The 18,801-nt window shown below is 40.5% G+C and overlaps 3 protein-coding genes across 7 annotated transcripts; 2 read left to right on the forward strand and 1 right to left on the reverse strand.

The window, feature by feature from the left end:
- Positions 1–1,038: 1,038 nt before the first annotated feature.
- Positions 1,039–5,846, forward strand: LOC115014547 (heterogeneous nuclear ribonucleoprotein U-like protein 2). The gene is made up of 11 exons (XM_029441506.1): positions 1,039–1,741; positions 2,258–2,334; positions 2,473–2,715; positions 2,839–2,951; positions 3,121–3,387; positions 3,622–3,744; positions 3,878–3,979; positions 4,116–4,284; positions 4,810–5,010; positions 5,123–5,175; positions 5,708–5,846. The coding sequence occupies exons 1-11, from the start codon at positions 1,224–1,226 to the stop codon at positions 5,780–5,782; spliced, it is 1,941 nt and encodes a 646-aa protein (XP_029297366.1). The 5' UTR covers positions 1,039–1,223; the 3' UTR covers positions 5,783–5,846.
- Positions 5,847–6,163: 317 nt separating this feature from the next.
- nudt22 (nudix (nucleoside diphosphate linked moiety X)-type motif 22) lies at positions 6,164–12,243 on the reverse strand. Of its 2 annotated transcripts, none has more exons than XM_029441508.1 (7): positions 12,189–12,243; positions 9,358–9,506; positions 8,200–8,821; positions 7,284–7,403; positions 6,680–6,777; positions 6,489–6,582; positions 6,164–6,354 (listed from the first exon to the last, which is right to left on the reverse strand). In XM_029441508.1, the coding sequence occupies exons 2-7, from the start codon at positions 9,444–9,446 to the stop codon at positions 6,193–6,195; spliced, it is 1,185 nt and encodes a 394-aa protein (XP_029297368.1). In that variant the 5' UTR covers positions 9,447–9,506; positions 12,189–12,243; the 3' UTR covers positions 6,164–6,192. The 2 variants fall into 2 exon arrangements, with proteins under 2 accessions (XP_029297368.1, XP_029297367.1); XM_029441507.1 differs by lacking the exon at positions 12,189–12,243 and adding an exon at positions 10,948–11,206.
- Positions 11,613–18,441, forward strand: dnajc4 (DnaJ (Hsp40) homolog, subfamily C, member 4). Of its 4 annotated transcripts, none has more exons than XR_003832919.1 (8): positions 11,613–11,708; positions 12,213–12,281; positions 12,874–12,998; positions 13,335–13,425; positions 13,801–13,982; positions 14,236–14,470; positions 16,435–16,521; positions 16,636–16,681. XR_003832919.1 is itself a non-coding variant. In XM_029441509.1 (8 exons), the coding sequence occupies exons 3-8, from the start codon at positions 12,907–12,909 to the stop codon at positions 16,730–16,732; spliced, it is 720 nt and encodes a 239-aa protein (XP_029297369.1). In that variant the 5' UTR covers positions 11,613–11,708; positions 12,213–12,281; positions 12,874–12,906; the 3' UTR covers positions 16,733–18,441. The 4 variants fall into 4 exon arrangements, 3 of the variants coding, with proteins under 3 accessions (XP_029297369.1, XP_029297370.1, XP_029297372.1); XM_029441509.1 differs by having other exon boundaries at positions 14,236–14,406; positions 16,636–18,441; XM_029441510.1 differs by having other exon boundaries at positions 11,631–11,649; positions 14,236–14,406; positions 16,636–18,441.
- The last annotated feature ends 360 nt before the right edge of the window (positions 18,442–18,801 follow it).

Consider the following 18,801-nt stretch of genomic DNA (forward strand, 5'->3'; position numbering starts at 1 on the left):
TAGAGTGTGCAGAGTGTAATTAGGAGGTAAACCTTCAAGGATCTGTCGTAGTTTTCATATTGAGATAGATTTGTGCTGAGCCCAGAAGGGTCAGTGACGAGGGAAGAAGTTATACAATTTGCTGAGTTCCTAAAAACAAATGATTCAAAGTTATTTCTAAACCCAAGTGCTTGAAATGAAACACAGACAGCGGAACAAGAAATCTGAAGTAAAGAGAAATGAGACAGCAGCAATTATTGTAATATATGAAATGTTTTTGTATTATAACCGACAATGGTCTTGCTTTTTACCTCTTATACCTGTTTGTGCTCATTCACATTATTTGCACTTGTCTTGTTTCACAAATAAAAATCTTCCCGTTATGAAAGAATGTTGTCTCAATTCATACATATGAACAAAGTACCTCCATATGCATCAATACTGACTAATAGGTTTGTCTTTATTTGAAGTTGAGAATTTCATCTCACTAAAGGCTGGTTGTGACACTTTATTTCTCTCACCCTTTTAAAAAAGGAACATGACTAGAACATAAAAAAGCATCATAAATAAATAAAATATACAGAACAGATTAGGTTAACAAGGATGATGTGTTTCTGTATGTTAAGGTCTACTTTCCTCATATAAACACAAGTCTGAAAATTTGCTTTCTTCCTATTTTCTTCTCAGATAATCATGAGGCCATTTTTACTTTTACTTCTGATGCTTTAAGTACATTTGACAATACTTTTGAACTTTTACTTAAGTGGGAATTTGGATGAAGGACTTTAACTAGTAACAGAGTATTTCTACATTGTTTTATTGGATTTGGATATTTCCATCATCATTTTGAGATACTACGTTATTGTTTTGAGATAATGAGTTATTAATGTTGAGAGTTTCTTATTACTTTGAGATATACAGTTATTATTTTGAGAAAACTTCTCATTATAATGACTTACAGGATCTTTCTTTACATCACATTGGCAGAAATTGGCTTCAACAGCGAATAAATAGACATGTGTAGTACCATTTCTAAACGTGTGGGGGCAGCAAAGAGTCCCACGAGTGTCTGCTCTGCCAACAATTGGAAGGAAGAAGACGTAAAGAGCCAATCACAAACCAGGGCTCCATATTGAACCGATGTTTTGACTCAAACTGCTGCTCTTACAAACAGTTTACTTTGAGTCTGCTTTTTGACACAACACGAATAAGAAGTCAGCAGAATTTATACTCACACGGTAACAATGAAGCTGACGGACATCAAAAAGCTAAAAGTAGGCGAGCTGCGGTCCAGACTGAAAGCGCTCGGGTTGGACAACAAGGGGCTGAAGGCTGAGCTGTTGGGCAGGCTGTGGTCCGCGTTAGAGGCACGACAAAGTGAGGAAGACGGAGATGAAGAAGAGGTTAAACTACTAAATGACCGCCCACTGACACTTTCAGCACCACTGGAGACAATGGACGTATGCCCTGCGTCCTCATCCCCCCCGACAGGAGAGTACACAGACACCGCCACACAGACAGAGGCCGACACCGGTCTCCCATCACCACAGCACGGCTCCTCTGAGTGTGCTTCATCCCTACAACCCGGCTCTGAGTGTGTTTCAGAGTGTGTACCAGTGTACCAGGTGGAGGAGAGAGATGTTGAAATGCAGCAGGGAGGTGCGGAGGATCCTGCAGAGGACAGGAGAGCTCTGTCATCAGAGGATATGATGGGCAGAGGGAGAGCTTTCTACGAGTTCAAAGAGGAGATACGATACAAAAGGTAACGCAGAAGCTTAAACGAAACTGTGAAACCCCTTACACACGGTCAAAACACAGGGATAGAGTCCTGGCTTAAGGCACCCAAGGCACTGGTCAATGTTACAGTGTATTTTTGTATTTATAACAGCCTTACTTATATTTTGTCTCTTCATTTTATATTTTTTTCTTACTTTTAATGGGAGGGGGGTGACAGATATGTAATGTCATGTCTTTTAAGCCACTGGATGCCTAAATCTCCCTCCGGATCAATAAAGCATCTATCTATCTGAGTAGCATCCTCAGAAGAAAGCATTTCCTATTAGGTTAAATTGACTTTATATCTTTCAGTTTCACCAATTCCAGAAAATATAGACCTTTCTGAATATGCACGAACGACATGATGAGAAACAACAATTTAACAGGGTTTAGGTTGAAATAGCGAAACTATCCTGAAACCTTGTCTTTAAAAATCTCTTTAGGGACTTTAAATGAAAAGGGTGTTATACATCAGCATGCGTCTCTATCTCATCTCAACCAGAGCCAAATCACCACAACCTCCAGTGGACAGAGACGAGACGCAGGAGGAAGATGAAGATAACGTCAGACTAGATCCATGTGAGTATTTGGACAACACGCACCACCTTTCTGAAGGAGAATGAAACAATCCTCAAGTGTTTTAAAATATGATTAGTTAAAGTCATGAGAGTCAGTGCAGAAGACTTTTGAATCCTGGATTTTCTGTTGTTTGCACAGATGACAGTCACCTCCACTTTGAGGTGGGTCCTGATTGTGCATGTGGCCAGCCGCGGTTCTGGGCTCAATTCCCCTCGCTGTGGTCTGGCTGCAGGCTCACCCACGGGGTGCTGGAGGGCAGGGTGGGCTTTGAGGTGAGGCTGGAGAGGAAGCTGTTGACTACACAGCTGAAGGAACAAGAAGACGGGGATCCTTATGGCCTGAGAGTAGGCTGGTCTGTGGCCAACTCCTCTCTACTGCTGGGTAAGGATCATTATTAGGTTCATTTTAAGAGAATTGATTTGAACAGGGGCACTTTCTTTGGAGCTTTGTTTATTGTTAAGATCCATTTCTTCTTTCTCCCTCTTTCAATTGGTCACATACCAGGTGAAAATGATTTCTCCTTTGCTTATGATGGGTGTGGTAAAAAAGTGTCAGGTGGGAAGGAGGAAGTGTTTGGAGAACCGTTCTCAGAGGGAGATATCATTGGCTGTTATGCAGTGAGTGACACTTTTCTCTTCAATTCTTCCTCTATAAGCATTCTTTGAAACGTTACTGTCTCACTGTTGTCTTGTAACCAAGATCTGTTTTGGCAGAGGTTTTTTTTTTCTTCTTTTAATCCCAACCCTGTGTTGTTTGTGTGTATGTTTACACGTGTACTATCGTCAGTCTTTCTCCACAGACGGTGCTGTTGAGCTTTCTTTCCATAAGAACGGTCGTTTCATGGGTCAGGCCTTTGCCCTGGACGCCTCTGTGCTGCTGGCTCGTCCTCTGTTCCCTCACATCCTCAGTAAGAGCTTCTCAGTCAGATTCCTCCTGGACCCCTCAGCTCTTCCCTGGTATCCCAGCCCTCCAGGGTTCACACCGCTGGCAGCTCTTTCTGCTGGGCAGAGGGTGCGTGCCGCATGGCCTCCTTCCTTCAGAGCACAGGGCGAGGTAAAAGACAGTAGCTGGTTTTGCATTTTTGATGTTTTATATATATCGTTAATTTGTTTTAGGTTGATGACATCATCACATATGACGTCAAATATTCAAGGCTTCATTCAAAAACCTCAATAGAAGCTTTGAATGTTAAAAAATGGTATTCGTTACAGCCCTATTACTTTCAGACAGCATATAAAAGTAGTCATTACAAGCTGTTATATTTAATCTTTCCTTTTTTCCCTCCAGATGTTGTTGATGGTTGGTCTTCCTGGGTCTGGAAAGAGCCACTGGGCCAGGGCTCACATGATACAGCACCCCGAGAAACAGTACAGGCTGCTGGGCACAGAGGAGCTGCTCGCATGCATAATTGTCAGTCAAACCTCCAGTCTTCACTCTTCACTCTCATGTTTCGTATTCACATTCAAATAGGTTCAACGTCTCACCAACTGAACCAACCTGTTCTGTGTGTCTGTGTTTGTGTGTGTGTGCGTGTGCCGTGCAGCGTGGTGGACAGAGGGAGAGCAGGCTACAGCAGGCCTCTCAGTGTCTAACTGATTTGATCAAGATAGCTGCTCAGACTCCTGGCAACTATATCCTCGACCAGGTAACTCTTCACTACTAAACATATCAATTAATTATTCATGTAAGCGCTGAAACTTTGGGCATAACAGCACTTTGACGTTGGATTCCCCCTCCTCCACTCTCTTACCATATTCTTTTTGTCATCTTTATGTTTCCAGAGCAACATCCTCTTCTCTGCACGGCGTTACAAGCTGCAGCTGTTCTCAGGCTTCAGCCGCCGCGTGGTGGTGGTCTTCCCCTCAGCAGACGAGTGGAAAAGACGACTGTCTCGGCACCAAACGAGCAACGGGGAACATGTCCCCGAGACCGCCCTGCTCAAACTTCAAGGTGTGACTAGTGCACATTTTATAGGAACTATAAACTCCCCGTGATGAATAAGAGGATACCTTTGGTGCCAATTCTGATCAAAACATTTTCAATTACTCCAGACTGTTCAAAAGTCACAAGTTATTAAAAAAAGATGTAATTATTTCCAAAATTCCCAACAGGTTTTTATCTAACAAAATACTCGGCTTTAATCCATATTTGATGGCGTTCAGCCTTTCAAAAACAAAATGTTCCCTGCGGTCAAAAAATGTTTGCTCTCCCGCTTGCCGCACATAAAGAGAGGCACTCACTTGTAATAATGGGGCGGTCTAACAGCCATTACATTTATACAACCACAATAACAAAAAGATCTACTTCTTTTTGGGTGATGTCATAAAATATGACGGCAGACATTCGAAGCTTCATTCGAAAACCTCAATATAAGCTTTGAATGTAAAAAAACAACAACATGCGGTACAGCCCTAAACTTCAGAGACTAGTTTTCTGTAATACTTCTACATCTTAAACTTTCCTTCTCGTCTCCAGTGAGCTGCAGCCTTCCAGAGCAGCAGAGCGACCTGCTGGAGGAGCTACAGTATGTCGAGCTGCCTCAGGAACAGGCACAGACACTTCTGCAGGAGTTTAAAGACGAGGCTCGCAGACTGCTGCCTCCCATCCCCAAGCAGGAGAAGAAAAAACACAGACTTCACAAGCAGAGATCCCTCCTTCGCGGCCCTCCACCCTCACGTAGGCTCCAGTGGACTAGACTTCATGAGCAGCATGAGACATGAAGGTCAACATGCTGGAAGACTTGATATTTTAAGATGTTTGTTGATTAATTTCTTTCTTCCTTTTGTAGGATGGAACGACACAAGACTCAACATGCAGCCATGGAGACAGCAGCCAAGATACGTGAGTATTACGTAGCTGTTAAATCCTTCACAACAAACCTCTTTGTAGCATCGTTTGAGGCTGTTGCTGTCGTTAGGTTAGCTGCACAATGAATGGATGTTTGGATGTTTTGAAGTGGGGTTTAATAATAAAAGTAAAGTGGTAAAATTATTCTAAATATTGTGTACTTTATTTTTTGTTGTGGCTAAAATACATTTTGCTGCTGCAGCAGTACATTGCTCAGCTTCTGTGCTCCAGTCTTGTTTCTCCAAACTTACCTCATACAACTCCACTTCAAAACATCTGAACTGTCCCTTTAAGGTTTAAGAAGGTAGTGTTTAACAAAATCCCATGGTCTCTTGAACCTCATCGCTGCGTCTTGTTGAAATAATTATAATAATTCCTTCCTTTGTACTGAACTTCAGTTTTGTTTTTTAAGTTCTTATGTAGGGAACACCATCATTAGCTGAAAGATGCAAAGTAACAGCAACAGCCATCTTAACTTGACGTCACAGAGTAAACAAAGTCTCATTTCTTTTTATTTACATTTCAGTGGAGTGTGCCTTATCCGGTGCAGGGCTACTACTACAGAGACGTTGGTTACAGCGGATATGAAGGTTACTGCTGAAGAAACGTGGAGCAAGAAGAAACGGATGGCGCCAATTGTAATCTGTGTTTACAAGGACAATCATTTTACTTATGTCATTTCATTTAAAACGAGAGCTAAATACATCAGAAAGTAATATTATACAGAAGCAGTACATGTAGCACTCGCTGCTTTGACCAATCAAAGGTAATCACTGTTAACAGTATTTAATCATTTAACAGGCGACAACCAGGTCACTTTTTAGGATTTTTATTCAAAATATTTAAAAAATGTAATCATGTTTTTTACTGTACAGTGTACAAATAATGAAAGATATACAGTATTTTGCACATTTCTAACACCAGTATTGTTCAGAGAGTGCTTAAAGTCAAAGAGTAATAAATCTCTCGACTTTAATGAAAAGGTTTCGCTTTGTGTTTGTGTACATTTGATCATCTGGATCCATTTTCTGATGCGATGAGGTGAGCGTCAGGTTGTCTGCTCTGGCCTCGCTCGCTGTCAGGCTTCACTGTCTGATAGAGCAGCACGGCTCCTTTAGCTGAAGGACACAGCTCCGACCACAGAGGGTTGCTTCTGTCCAGCTGCAACACCTCCTACAAATGTCCGTGGAGAACAAAATGCAGTCTTGTGTTTCTACATCTTGTTATTTACTTTCTAATGCATCTGCCAAAACGAGACTGCTCGTTCCATGCAGACAATAAAATGTATGCAACTATAGATTAGTCACCGTTCTGCTGAGGAAGACAATATCTGTGGACTCGTGGGCCTCTGCTCCACCTTCCCAGTACAACTTTCTGACTTCATCCGATGTCAACGAGCAACTGATGACATACAGATAACACAGACTACATTATATCTTTTATAAAACCATTTGTGGCAAATTTCCATCATTTCTAATTAAAACGGAGGGATGAGTACCTGACGTAGAACTCAGCACTTGGTCTGCCAGCGCTGGTGTGATTCAGAGCGACGCCCATCAGGACCGGCTCTCCGAGGGAGCTCAGAGGAATATTCACCTGTGGACAGACAGAGGAAGACTGGGATGAAGGAAGCGAGAGATTAAATGTCAAACTTTTAGTTTCCAAATAATTAGTTAAGTGAATATTGTAGATTTTAGTCTGGGCTCAGTGATCTTTGCTAAATCATGTTCAAATGCTGAAGAGATGGGAATATGTTGACACGATTGATGGTTGGTATTTAAATAAAAGATCAACAAAGACGATCAATAAAGATAGTTTGCACCAGGATTCATTAAAATGCTTTGAGATGTTATCACTTAATATTTATACAATAACTTTATATATTTTGAGCTTGTCTTATTTATACAGAAACAGTGACCTTCAACCTGCTCAAAATACTGCTTAAACAAAAACAATTAGTCGATCAACACTAAATTATTTTGATAATAATTTAATCAATTTTAGAATGGTTGTAAAAAATAGGGACTCATTTGTTTAACAACAACATGAGGAAACATTTAATCTTGAGTGTGAAATAAATTCACAGATGACTTTATTCCCACCTCGTCTCTGATCTCGGCGCACACAGACGAGAACAGCTCTGAGACGACGAGCCTCTGCTGCATCATGTCCACACTGATCTGATCCTCACGCACCGCCCGGCCCAGAAGCTCACACACCACCTGAAGAAGTGCAGCGACGGTGTAAATAACACATCAAGATTACTGAACGGACCAACCAGGCACAGGGGCTCAAAATGTCAAGGGCCCCCTGGCTTCACCTGCAAAATGTCACTCGACGAGACATGTGTCAACCAAGAGACACAAAACAACCATGAAGAGGCACAGCAGGACCACAGAGGACACAGAACAACCATGAAGAGGCACAGCAGGACCACAGAGGACACAGAACAACCATGAAGAGGCACAGCAGGACCACAGAGGACACAGAACAACCATGAAGAGGCACAGCAGGACCACAGAGGACACAGAACAACCATGAAGAGGCACAGGAGGACCACAGAGACACAGAACAACCATGAAGAGGCACAGCAGGACCACAGAGACACAGAACAACCATGAAGAGGCACAGCAGGACCACAGAGACACAGAACAACCATGAAGAGGCACAGCAGGACCACAGAGACACAAAACAACCATGAAGAGGCACAGCAGGACCACAGAGACACAGAACAACCATGAAGAGGCACAGCAGGACCACAGAGACACAGAACAACCATGAAGAGGCACAGCAGGACCACAGAGACACAGAACAACCATGAAGAGGCACAGCAGGACCACAGAGACCATAAACATAAACCATAAACACACAAAATGACCACAAAGAGACATAAAAACGTCCACAAAACAAGAAAGAGATGCATAACAACTACAAAGAGACACAAAACAACCCTTGAATCATAATCCAACCATCACCAAGCATATCTGAATGACACTTCATTCACTTTATTTACTTCACCTTTGGTTCTGGGTGACCTCCGGGGATGTCCAGGAGCCCCCCTGCCTCCGCCACCCTCTGGCTCCTCCTGATCAACACCACCTGCCCGTCGTCTGTGCACAGGACGCCGCCCACACCCAGAGGCTGAGCCAGCAGCACCAGAGGATCACCAAACTCCACCTCTCCACGCTGACGTAGCTCTGCCACTCGACACGACCAGTTTGTTCCCAGGTAATCTTTGTAGCATGTGAGGCCGAGTCTCAGAGTTAGAAGGTTTTCTCTGCAAGTGGAGGAAGTTTGTGACAAAGCACTGAGACCTTCTTTATTTTCTGCCTGATTCACAGGTCTGCTTCTTTTCACCAAACTGCTCTGAACAGTCTCATGCAGAGAAGCAGTGATGCACAAATTCTCCTCCATCCTTTGTCTGCTGCGTTGTAATTCCCCTTCATGCTCCTCTGCACGGTCTGAGGGGAGGGTGTGGGGTGGATGAGTGCAGGCTGGGTGTTTAGGAGATGACGAGGCCAAGCAGAAAGAGTGCAGTCTGAATTTAGACCCGTTGAAAAGCCACGGCTCCTTGGACACTCGCTCTCTCCAGACCTCCTCTATTTGACAGTCTAGAGCCGGATCCGTCTGCCTGTTGAACCTAAGAAGAGGAAGAAGGAGAAAAACTCTTTAAAGTTTTAAAACTACTATATTGAAGGATAAAGCTGGTGTTATTCTATATTCTTCTTATTGTCAACAAATCCCATAAAAAGATTCTTCTATCATCTCTGTGGCCATCCAGGGCTGAAAATGTAATTATTTAAGAATGAATCCCACATCCTAATATCTATATGTGTGAACCAAAGAAGGACACTTCATTTTGAGGATCAGTATGCACGGACTACTTTGAGGAGTTTGAGTCAAACTGTGGAATTCTCTACAGAACGAAAGGGTTGCATAAATATATTTCAGAAAGAATAATTAGACTTTATGAAGTGGCAGGTAATCTTTTCATGTTACTGTAAGTATTCGTTGTAGTTAACTATAATTGACAGACCAACTATTTTGATTGTTTATTTATGTTTTGAGTAAGATTTATTCTTCTCCCTGCTCCTTTTCGCTCATGGAAAGTGTAAATAGAGTTGTGTTTTGATTGTTAATGTTAATCAAACATTTCAGAGGTCATTATGATCCTACCTTTCAGAAAGCTCCACTTGTACCTGAGACTGCAGCAGGCCCCTCCAGGCTGCACAATGCAGCAGCACAGACACCTCCGAGTCTGTCATCTCTCACTGTGGATGATCATTGAAGTCTACACTTGTCTCTTCACTCACACTGCTGCAGCGCTGCGACAGGAAAGAAACAGAAGCTGAATCTGAGAACATTTAAATGCAGTAAAGATCAGGACGTTTGTTTCTTCTCGCTCCTCCCTCCCTTCTTCATAGACAAACAGACACGCCTAGAATACACACACAGATTAACGCTGTGCCACAAGTCGGTTTGTTACTTATAACCAGTAAAAAAAAAACAGTTTGTATATTTCTGCACAGCAGTATCAAAGAAAGAAAATTAGCCCTAGACTTGTTGAGCATTGTTTGCACTTATTTAAACTATTATTACAGGTGTAATTATTATTTGTATCAGTGTTGGTGTCAGGAAACTAGCCCGGATATTGATACAGGTAACTGCCATTTATATAGAATGGAGGAAGTCAAGTAATATTTCTATCAACAAGTGATGTGGCCACTTATGTCCATGAATGTAGGGATCACTAAAAAGGGTAAACTTGCCATAAAATATTTAGTGAGAGGAAGAGAGAGGAAAACGTCTGCTGCCTTCTCTACAAGTGAGAGGCAAGAAAATGGTTATTTTGGCCACACCCCTTTTTCAGCTGTCATTGACTTGCATGTTAAATCCACCTTTTGTGGACCAGAAACAGTTATGCATTGTTTTTGTCACTGCCTCTTCTCATGTGTGTTTTGGAGAAACATAGAGAAGTTTGTTTATAACTAAATATTCGGGACATTCTTTATCACTGAACTTAAATGTATTAAACAACATTTTACATGACAAATCTCATACTTGCAGTTGGTAAATTGGTCCTTACCAAACTTAAATATATTTTTAGTTCAATTCAATTTGTACGTAGATGCATTGAACCTTATGACAAACGAAAAAAGTAAACATACATTGTTATATTTTAAAGAAATATTTGATGTAGCCCCTGATTAAGGTATCTTAACATTTTTGATGTTCTTGTTATTTTGTTTACATATACTTTATTCTTTTTAACTATATATTTAGTTTATTTAATTAACTTTTCATATTTCACCCTGGAATGCTTAATGTTTGTTTACAATGTTACAGTCAATAAACAGACAAATCAAAAAAAACATGCAAAACACTTGCAGTGACATCACCAGCTGAGGTGTGGCCAGAAGTGCAGCACCCACAGAGCAGTGTTTGTTTTACTGTTTATTTTACCATTAAAACATATTTAATCGATTATATAGCTTTTTTTTTAAGCTGGTATAATGCGAACTAGCACTGTTCAGTTATCCTCACTGTTGTAAACTGTCTTAACTGATACATGTCAACTTCAGACACGAACTAACTTACTTCCAGTTCATATCCTGCAGCATGAACACAGACAGGACCACAGACTTAATGCCAATAATGTAAATACATAACGCAGTCATTTGTAACGTGCAAGATTACTAAAGCAGCCTGCACACAAATCATTATGTCTTAAATGTGGACATAAACGCTGTAGATGTTTAATCTTACCTTCCTAAAACTATGGATGCAAAACAGCAAAGCGTAGACTCTTCCTCTTTTTTAGACACTGTGACAATGTGTTCATTATCACCATCCAGTGACCAAGAGTCCGAACTGCATGTATATATCATCAGCTTTATTTTACTGACAGCGGTGTAAAATATGAATTAATGCACATATTTTAAAAACTGCGCATGCAATATGTTGTGTTCAAGATATACTGGTAAAATAGATCCTTTATCCTCTGTAGGTGAACACGGCTACAACAGGGTTAAATCCTGGCAAACAAACACGTGCAGAAGGGGCGTGTTTGTGTCTTCCAGTCATAATCAAAATTGAAATCGTGGGCAATGCGTTGCAAATTTAAAGTTCTTTATATGCACAACAATTACAGTGTCATTGGCAATTACAATCTTGGATTCCAGGCTCCATCCAACAATGCTCATTAAAGAAATCATGCAAGTAAAAGCAAAATGAGAATCCAAGACATAAAATATTACACGTTAAAATATAGGGCTAGGAAATAAACATAAATAAAGACTTTACAAATAAATACTTTCGTAAAATAATGGGGAGGGGAATATAACATTACAAATAACGAAAAAAATACTGGATTTTATTTTTTTATAAAATGTAAAAATAGAAAAAAGGTGCTTTATTTTGAAGAGTACATCTCTCGTGTTCCGGTTTCACTCCAGCTAGCTTCGCGCGGTAAGAGTTTATGCAACCGGCCTACAGCACAGCCACTGTTATGTAACTGAGTCCTGATGGTATGTCACCTTCTTTGTTAAATTCTGGCTTTATACTTGTTCCAGTTTTGTAGCAATGTTTAAAGTTTTTTCTTCGTCTTTTACACAACACCGCTCGCTAAATTAGATTATTGTTAGCACGCTAACAGTAGCACTGAATAGCTTTCAGGGATTTAAAGCTAACCCCGGCTAGCTCAGGTAGCAGAACAAAGTGTCCATCCTGGAAACTCATTGACAGTTTGCTTTTTATTTGAAAGTTTAATTTGATTCATGTGCAAACTGCAGCAGTCTGTAGCTCGTGGTGTAGGTAATGAAAGTAGTTAAAGTAGTGCTCAAAGTATGTATAATACTAACTAAAGATTGTATTGGGTCAACAAACTCCCAAGAACAAAGCAGACGCTGTCTAAATGAATGACACGTTTTAATAAGAGAGGTCTTAGGACCAGCTGCTAGAGTTGTTTGATTGGTGTTGAAGTCCTTAATCAAAGCTGTTTCACTCACCTCGTCCTCTGTTGTTGTCCTTAGTCAGATCACGTGTCAACAGATGAGGGGAAACTGCTGACGGCATCATTTTCAATGAAAACGCTCTGAAAGGTAAAGACAGGAAAACATGAACCACTTGTCCCACCAACAGTGTATCTCTTTATTTTAACTTGCATCGGTATGGTTGGGTTGACTTGTGCAACACAATTATTATTCAGTATCAGCATCTTTTAATGACATGTACAGTATTTGTTTCCCAAATTGCTCGTATTGTCATAAGGTTAGGACCAGATAGTGCATATAATTAATTTAATCCAATCATCCATGGTTTGGGGGATTTGCCTGCAGCTATTTCTGTTAAATGACTTTGTTTGTAGCAGCCATATTTTACAACGGATATTTATACTGTGCTATGATCCAGGACTTTTCCCAAATATAATGTGACAAAAGTCAAATCAACTTCTATACAAAGTAATTTCATTATCTTGGCGATCTCTTACCAATATGGTGAAATTTAACGACCTGTCTAGAAAATATGAAAATGATCAGCTATTTTTACAGCACATTACGTAAAGTGCAGGTTTTGTCCCTCCTTTGTATAGATTTTAACTTTAGTTATAAAACACCGTATAAATATATCTCTGCTTCTCCTGTTCTGCTCTTTGTGTCATTGATGACGTTAACATCTTCCCTCCCTGCACAGGTCCTCTGTGTAGAACCTCATACATTTTTCATCATGCAGTTGGAGGCTCAGCTGCGTCTATGTCAGAGCGGTCTTTGGTGCTGCAAGAATGGGCTGCGTTTGCTCTCCCAGAGCTATGCACACAGGTAGACTTTGTGTGTATGTATATGTGTATAGGACAAAAACATACATGGAGGCAGCATTTAGTGTCTATGGTTCTCGCCTCTGGAATAGCCTGCCAAAAGAACTGGGAGCATATCAATCTGTAAATGACTTTAAATAAAAATGTTCTTCATTTTAATCCACTAAAATATATTTTAATGTTCATTGTATTGTTTGTTGTCATTGTATTGTTAAGCACCTTGTATTGCAACTTTGCAGGAAAGGATCTAAATAAATAAAGTTTAAGTTTGTATGTGTGTGATAATGATTGTTTAGGTATTCTGCTTTGGATTTTGAGTTCTTTGCTTTCTCAACCACAGAAAAGCTGTTAACTACTACGATCTCCTTGGAGTCAAACCTAATGCCCCCTTGGAGGATATAAAAAATGCATTTTTCAACAAATCTAAGAAGGTAAGGTCCAGTTGATAACAAGCTGTGTATTTAGACGAAATGTCTGGCCACACGAGGGCAGCTTTTCACAGCCTAATTTCTTTTTAACTGTTCCCACAGTGTCCTGACTGTTTGTTTTCATGTTGTGGCCCCCAGTGTAAATAAGGATGTGCATGTGTATTTACCTTGTGGTACCGGAATAATTGAGTGTGGAGTCAACTCAACTATTAGGAAGAAAAGCATGGTTGTAAGTGCAAACCTTACGCATCCATTTGTTTAACAGAGAAACATGCAAGTATACATGTTCACATGAGCACACGTCTGAATATATCTCTTGGTTTATTGGTTGCTTTGGTGACGAGACCTAATTACTATAATGACCTACTCATCTTGCAGCTGCACCCAGACAGCGACCTGTCCAACCCAGCGCTGCACAGTCAGTTTGTGGAGCTGAGCGAAGCCTACCGAGTGCTGAGTAAAGCGCCGAGCAGGAAGGAGTACGACTTCAAAATCAGACATCCACACAGTGGGGGCCAGGTCTTCAGATCTAACTCCAGTCACGCCAGCTACAAAGCCAGGTGAAGATGCACGCAATCTCTCGGTTTGCTTTTTAGTCTTACGTAACCTAACCTCCCTGCTCACTCTCTAACACTGTTAATGTGGGGAAGTTGTTCATGACAATTTGATGGAAATGTATTGCCTCATAGTACCTCAGACTTGCCTCATTAGCGCTTCAGTTAAGACTTTTAAAACATTTCTACGATCTGTCCCACCTCTTATTTTTGATGCCACCAATCATGATTTTTTTTTCTTCAACTCCTTTACCACCAGTACCAATGCTCAAGATAACTCTCGTTACTGGGAGCAGTTTCATCAGTCTCAAGCACCGGAGATGACTGCAGATAATTGGCAGAAGAGGAGGAAGAAGAAGAACTTGCACATTGTGGGCTACTGCGTCCTCACTATGTTGCTCGGCATCGGAGTCCACATTGTCTTCTTCAGGTACAAAACAAAACCGGAACATGATGAAGACACTTTTAAATGGAAATCATGAAGCATTGAAAAGGTGAATGTTAGAAAGATTTAAATGATGTAATATTGGACCTCATTCAGCAACTGTTCTTAAGGCCCTGTCACACACATCCGTATGACAGAAACGTATGCCGGCGCATACGAAATATCGGCAATAGGTTGATATAAATTAAGGGTATGTTGTGATCGTTTGAAGGACGCAGACGTTACGCCGAACACGGCAGACATACGGCCCTGTCACACAGTTCTGTATGGCAGAAATATGCCGGCGTATATGAAAAGTAGCTCAAAATGTATCAGAGTCCATGTTTTCCACAGCGGTGTTGTAGCTGACGTATACATAACGAATACATAACAAATTATTATACGTATGTCAAACATTGATATCGTATCACTTACCTATTTAAAACGTATCAGAGCGTCTGGCCAACGGAGCTGGAAAAGTGCCATCTGGTTCACGTCATGCTGATGCTGGAGAACGGCTAACATGCTGAACGCTAGCTGTACTGTAGAAACACGTTAATAAGTTACTCCGTCGTCAGGCATCATCTTAACATAGGGTAGGAATAGGTTATCCACTCGTTATCAATAAACTGGCTGTAGGATTCACCGTCAGCCGACGTTGCCTATATCTAACGTTCCTCTAACGTAGTCACGTAGGTATTTACGTACTAGGTACTTAGTAAATATTCACGTACGTCTAACGTAACGTCTTATCTTATGAAGCACATGTCGGGTACGTCCGGTAATTTTGAACATGCTCCAAACATCAGCGTTCAACAACGCACCCCAGCGTAACACAGGGAGCGTGTTGCAGATATTTTGTATACGTTATGCATTCGTTGGGTATTCGTCTGATACATTTTGTATTAGTAAGTGATGCGCTATCAATAGGTTAGACATGCGTATCTGTATATGTTCACTTTTCCGATCCGATGAAAAGTTGGACGTATTTGGACTCTGACAAATTTTCATATGCGCCGGCGTACGTTTCTGTCATACGGATATGTGTGACAGGACCTTAAAGAAGAAATGTCATCTTAAAACCCACATACGCAGCTTTCACAAACATTTTGACATTCAGCAATGTTTTCTTCTTTGGGATTTGTTCTGAGGTAAGAACAGAATCTACGAGCACATTTTAGTGTTAGTATATATAGTATTTAGATTACAATAATATTTTTAAAACACTTCACAACAGTGAACTATATATATATATATATATATATATATATATATATATATATATATATATATATATATATAATATATAATATAATGGCTCTCATGTATCTTTTTTTGTGTTAGTCTATATCCACTACTTACTTTACTAAATGTAACTTGGCGTTCAATTAAGTTATTTTAACACCTGGAGTCCGGGGCTCCACCCACTTTAGACTTTCGTTTGGGCATTCTTGGCTAAATTCTCTCAACTTTTCTTTTCAATGTTTCTGTGTGCACACGACCCTGTAGTCTCCTGCCCTTTTGTGGCCATTGACGTTTACTTACACTAAATAGGATCTACTGGCACGCGCTTTTCAATTTACGAGGACAAAAGGATTCATCATTATAAGAACACAGGCACAAAACAATTATGCTGTTTAAGAACATCTGACTTAGAAAGAACTTGGGAAGATCTTGGTAAATGAATGTCCATACTACAACATTCACACTGCAGGCCATCAATCTTATTTCCTCTCTGAGTTGAGTTTTCTTTGCTGCACATCCACATCCACAGGAATGGGATCGTTTGTGGGCATGTCTTTGTGCCATGTGTGTTGGAACAACATCATGGCATGTGGCCTTAAGTTGTATTTGTTTTCACACAATGACTCGGTGTCACTTCTGTTTGTGCAGATTTACTTCTTTGTGATCTGAAGCGCTGTTATATCAGCTGTACAAACTCATAAAGACAACTGAGAGCATGCGCAGTGCCTGCTGAGGTTAAAGTTATTCTGTGAACGGTGTCAAACTCAAGTGTTTCTCCGACTCTTTCAGGAAACTGGAAAAAGTTCACAATAACTACATGGACGAGAAAGACAGAGTAATCACGAACATTTATAATGAATCCAAAGAGAGGGCCAGGTGAGGGCACTCCTTTTTAAAGTAACTTGCGTTTGTCTTCTGCTTGATGGCACATTTGGGAGATAGATGTGTTGATTCTTTGTGTGTGAAGGTGTCTTCTGTTCTGTGTCTCAGAGTCAACGGTTTTAAGAAACAGACTGAAATCCTGCGACAGAAACACGCCGAGTTTCTGGAGAAATACAAAATCCGAAAAGATGGAGATGACAAGTAGGAGAGTCTCCAGCCGTGGTTTCTGATGATGACGGAGTTTGCACTGCCAGCAGGTTGGAGACAGCAGGAAACTGGATGTGGTACTTCTTTTAGGATTAAAACATTTTTTTGTCCGTGTTTGTCCTCAGTTGGGATGCTGAGGACTTGAAGACACACAAAAGATGGGTGGGATGTTGGAGAGTTTTATCTGGTCATACAGGTGTTTTCTTCCTGACCAAGCTGCACATCAGACTGGACCGACCTGTTGAACCATTTATACTTACTGTAGGATATTTGAAGTGATGTGACGGTCAAAAGGAGCAAACGAACCAGTCACAAAGACTTATTTAAATCTGGGAAATGTTTAAGGTTTAGCATTTACGACAATGCTTTTGCAGTTAATTTGATAACTAACATTAAATGCATAAATACAAAAATACCTTTCAAGAACACTGGCACCGTACAGAACAGCTCCTCACTCGCCATATTCCTGAAAAGAATAAGAGACATCTTCCGGCAGGTACACGTCCACCCGGCCTGGTCCCCAATCTTCTTCTTCTGTTGAGTTTTATGGCTGGACTTCCCTTGGCCAATCAGGTTCTGCCATTGCCATGGCATATATAAAACAATGCAAGACAGAAATGTCCCTAAACAGGCTGGTCTCCTAAAAATGACGTTGCCATACAACCAACCTGCATTGTCATTTACGTTTTGAGGGAAATGTATTTTCTCCCGGATTACGTTTGTTTTGGATGCATCAACAAATACGTTGAGTAATCAAAGTCCACGGAAGTCCGCATATAGAGGAGTTTGGACTTGGTGGGCGGGGTCGGTCAAACAAACATGGGACTTTCACCCAGGAGACCGGTGTTCGTGTCTCGTGTGAACCCAAAGGTCAACGATGAGCCAAAGCTAAATCATGATCTTTTACTACACCTGACCAAGTGGCTTTGTTTTAAATTACAATGTTAACCACGTGTTTAAAACTGAAACTGTAACCTGGGAGAAAAATAGTTCCTCTCGTAATTGAGAGTTGCAGTTTAGTTATTTGGGAACATCATTTTGTAGGAGAAAGAACTCGATGTAGTGTGTGAAGAGTGGAAATCACTAAAAGACCCAGAAATGTACCAGAAACTGTGTGAAAGAGGCTTAACTGTAATGCCAATATATTTATTGCTGAAAGTGAGTCGTATTGATGAAAATCATATATTGTGTTGCACAAGAGGATGTGTCCTCTCAGGTTTGATGAGATGATTGAGGAGAATGAAGAATAACACGTGCAAAGTCAAACGTTTCATCAATAATGGTTTTGTCAGGCACGTGGTCAAAACGTGCTGAATGCCCGTTTACTTTCCACAGTTTTGGATCGTAATCCTCGCTGTCAAACTCCTGATTATTCCCTCTGCTGAGCCTGTGTGTTACTGTAGAGATGCAACACCGTGCATATGTAAAGGTCTTCATCTATTAGAAATGGAGTCAGAGAAGAAGATCAATATTATGACTTGAAAAGAGTGCCACTGAGTCATTTACATATAGTCAAACTATTGTATTTATAATGAGACAATGACAATGTTCACATGGAAAGGAAAGATGTTCAATATTTACCACTTTGCCTCTGAGTTTTTAGATATTTTTGTTGTTTTTCAGTTTTTGACTGCCTTACCTATTCCCTGAAGGGATGTCAGAGGGAAATTATTAAAAGATCATCTTTTTCTCATCAATCATTACTTCCCCCTGTTTGTTTCGTCCCTTATTCACGTATCTCTTGGTTCTGGTTTTGTAATACAGAACAGACTACTGACACTTTGTATATTTTTCTTATTTCCTACCAATAAATTCAAGATTATTTTTGAAAAAGGGACCCTTTTAAAGGTTAATAATCATGTTGGCGATATCTTTCTACAGCGAAATTAATTTCCACTGATGGGCAGGGTTTACTCAGACATCCAGATGTAGACAGCCTTTCAATGAGCAACCACACAGGAGAGTCACAACTGTTATAATTAGATAATTATTGATCTGCCCTGCTTTATAATTCACAAGTTTATTTTCCATTATCTCAGTGGAAGTGAATTTTAACTGCTTTTTTTT

This window comes from Cottoperca gobio, chromosome 10, assembly GCF_900634415.1.
Source record: "Cottoperca gobio chromosome 10, fCotGob3.1, whole genome shotgun sequence".
NCBI classification, from domain to species: domain Eukaryota; kingdom Metazoa; phylum Chordata; class Actinopteri; order Perciformes; family Bovichtidae; genus Cottoperca; species Cottoperca gobio.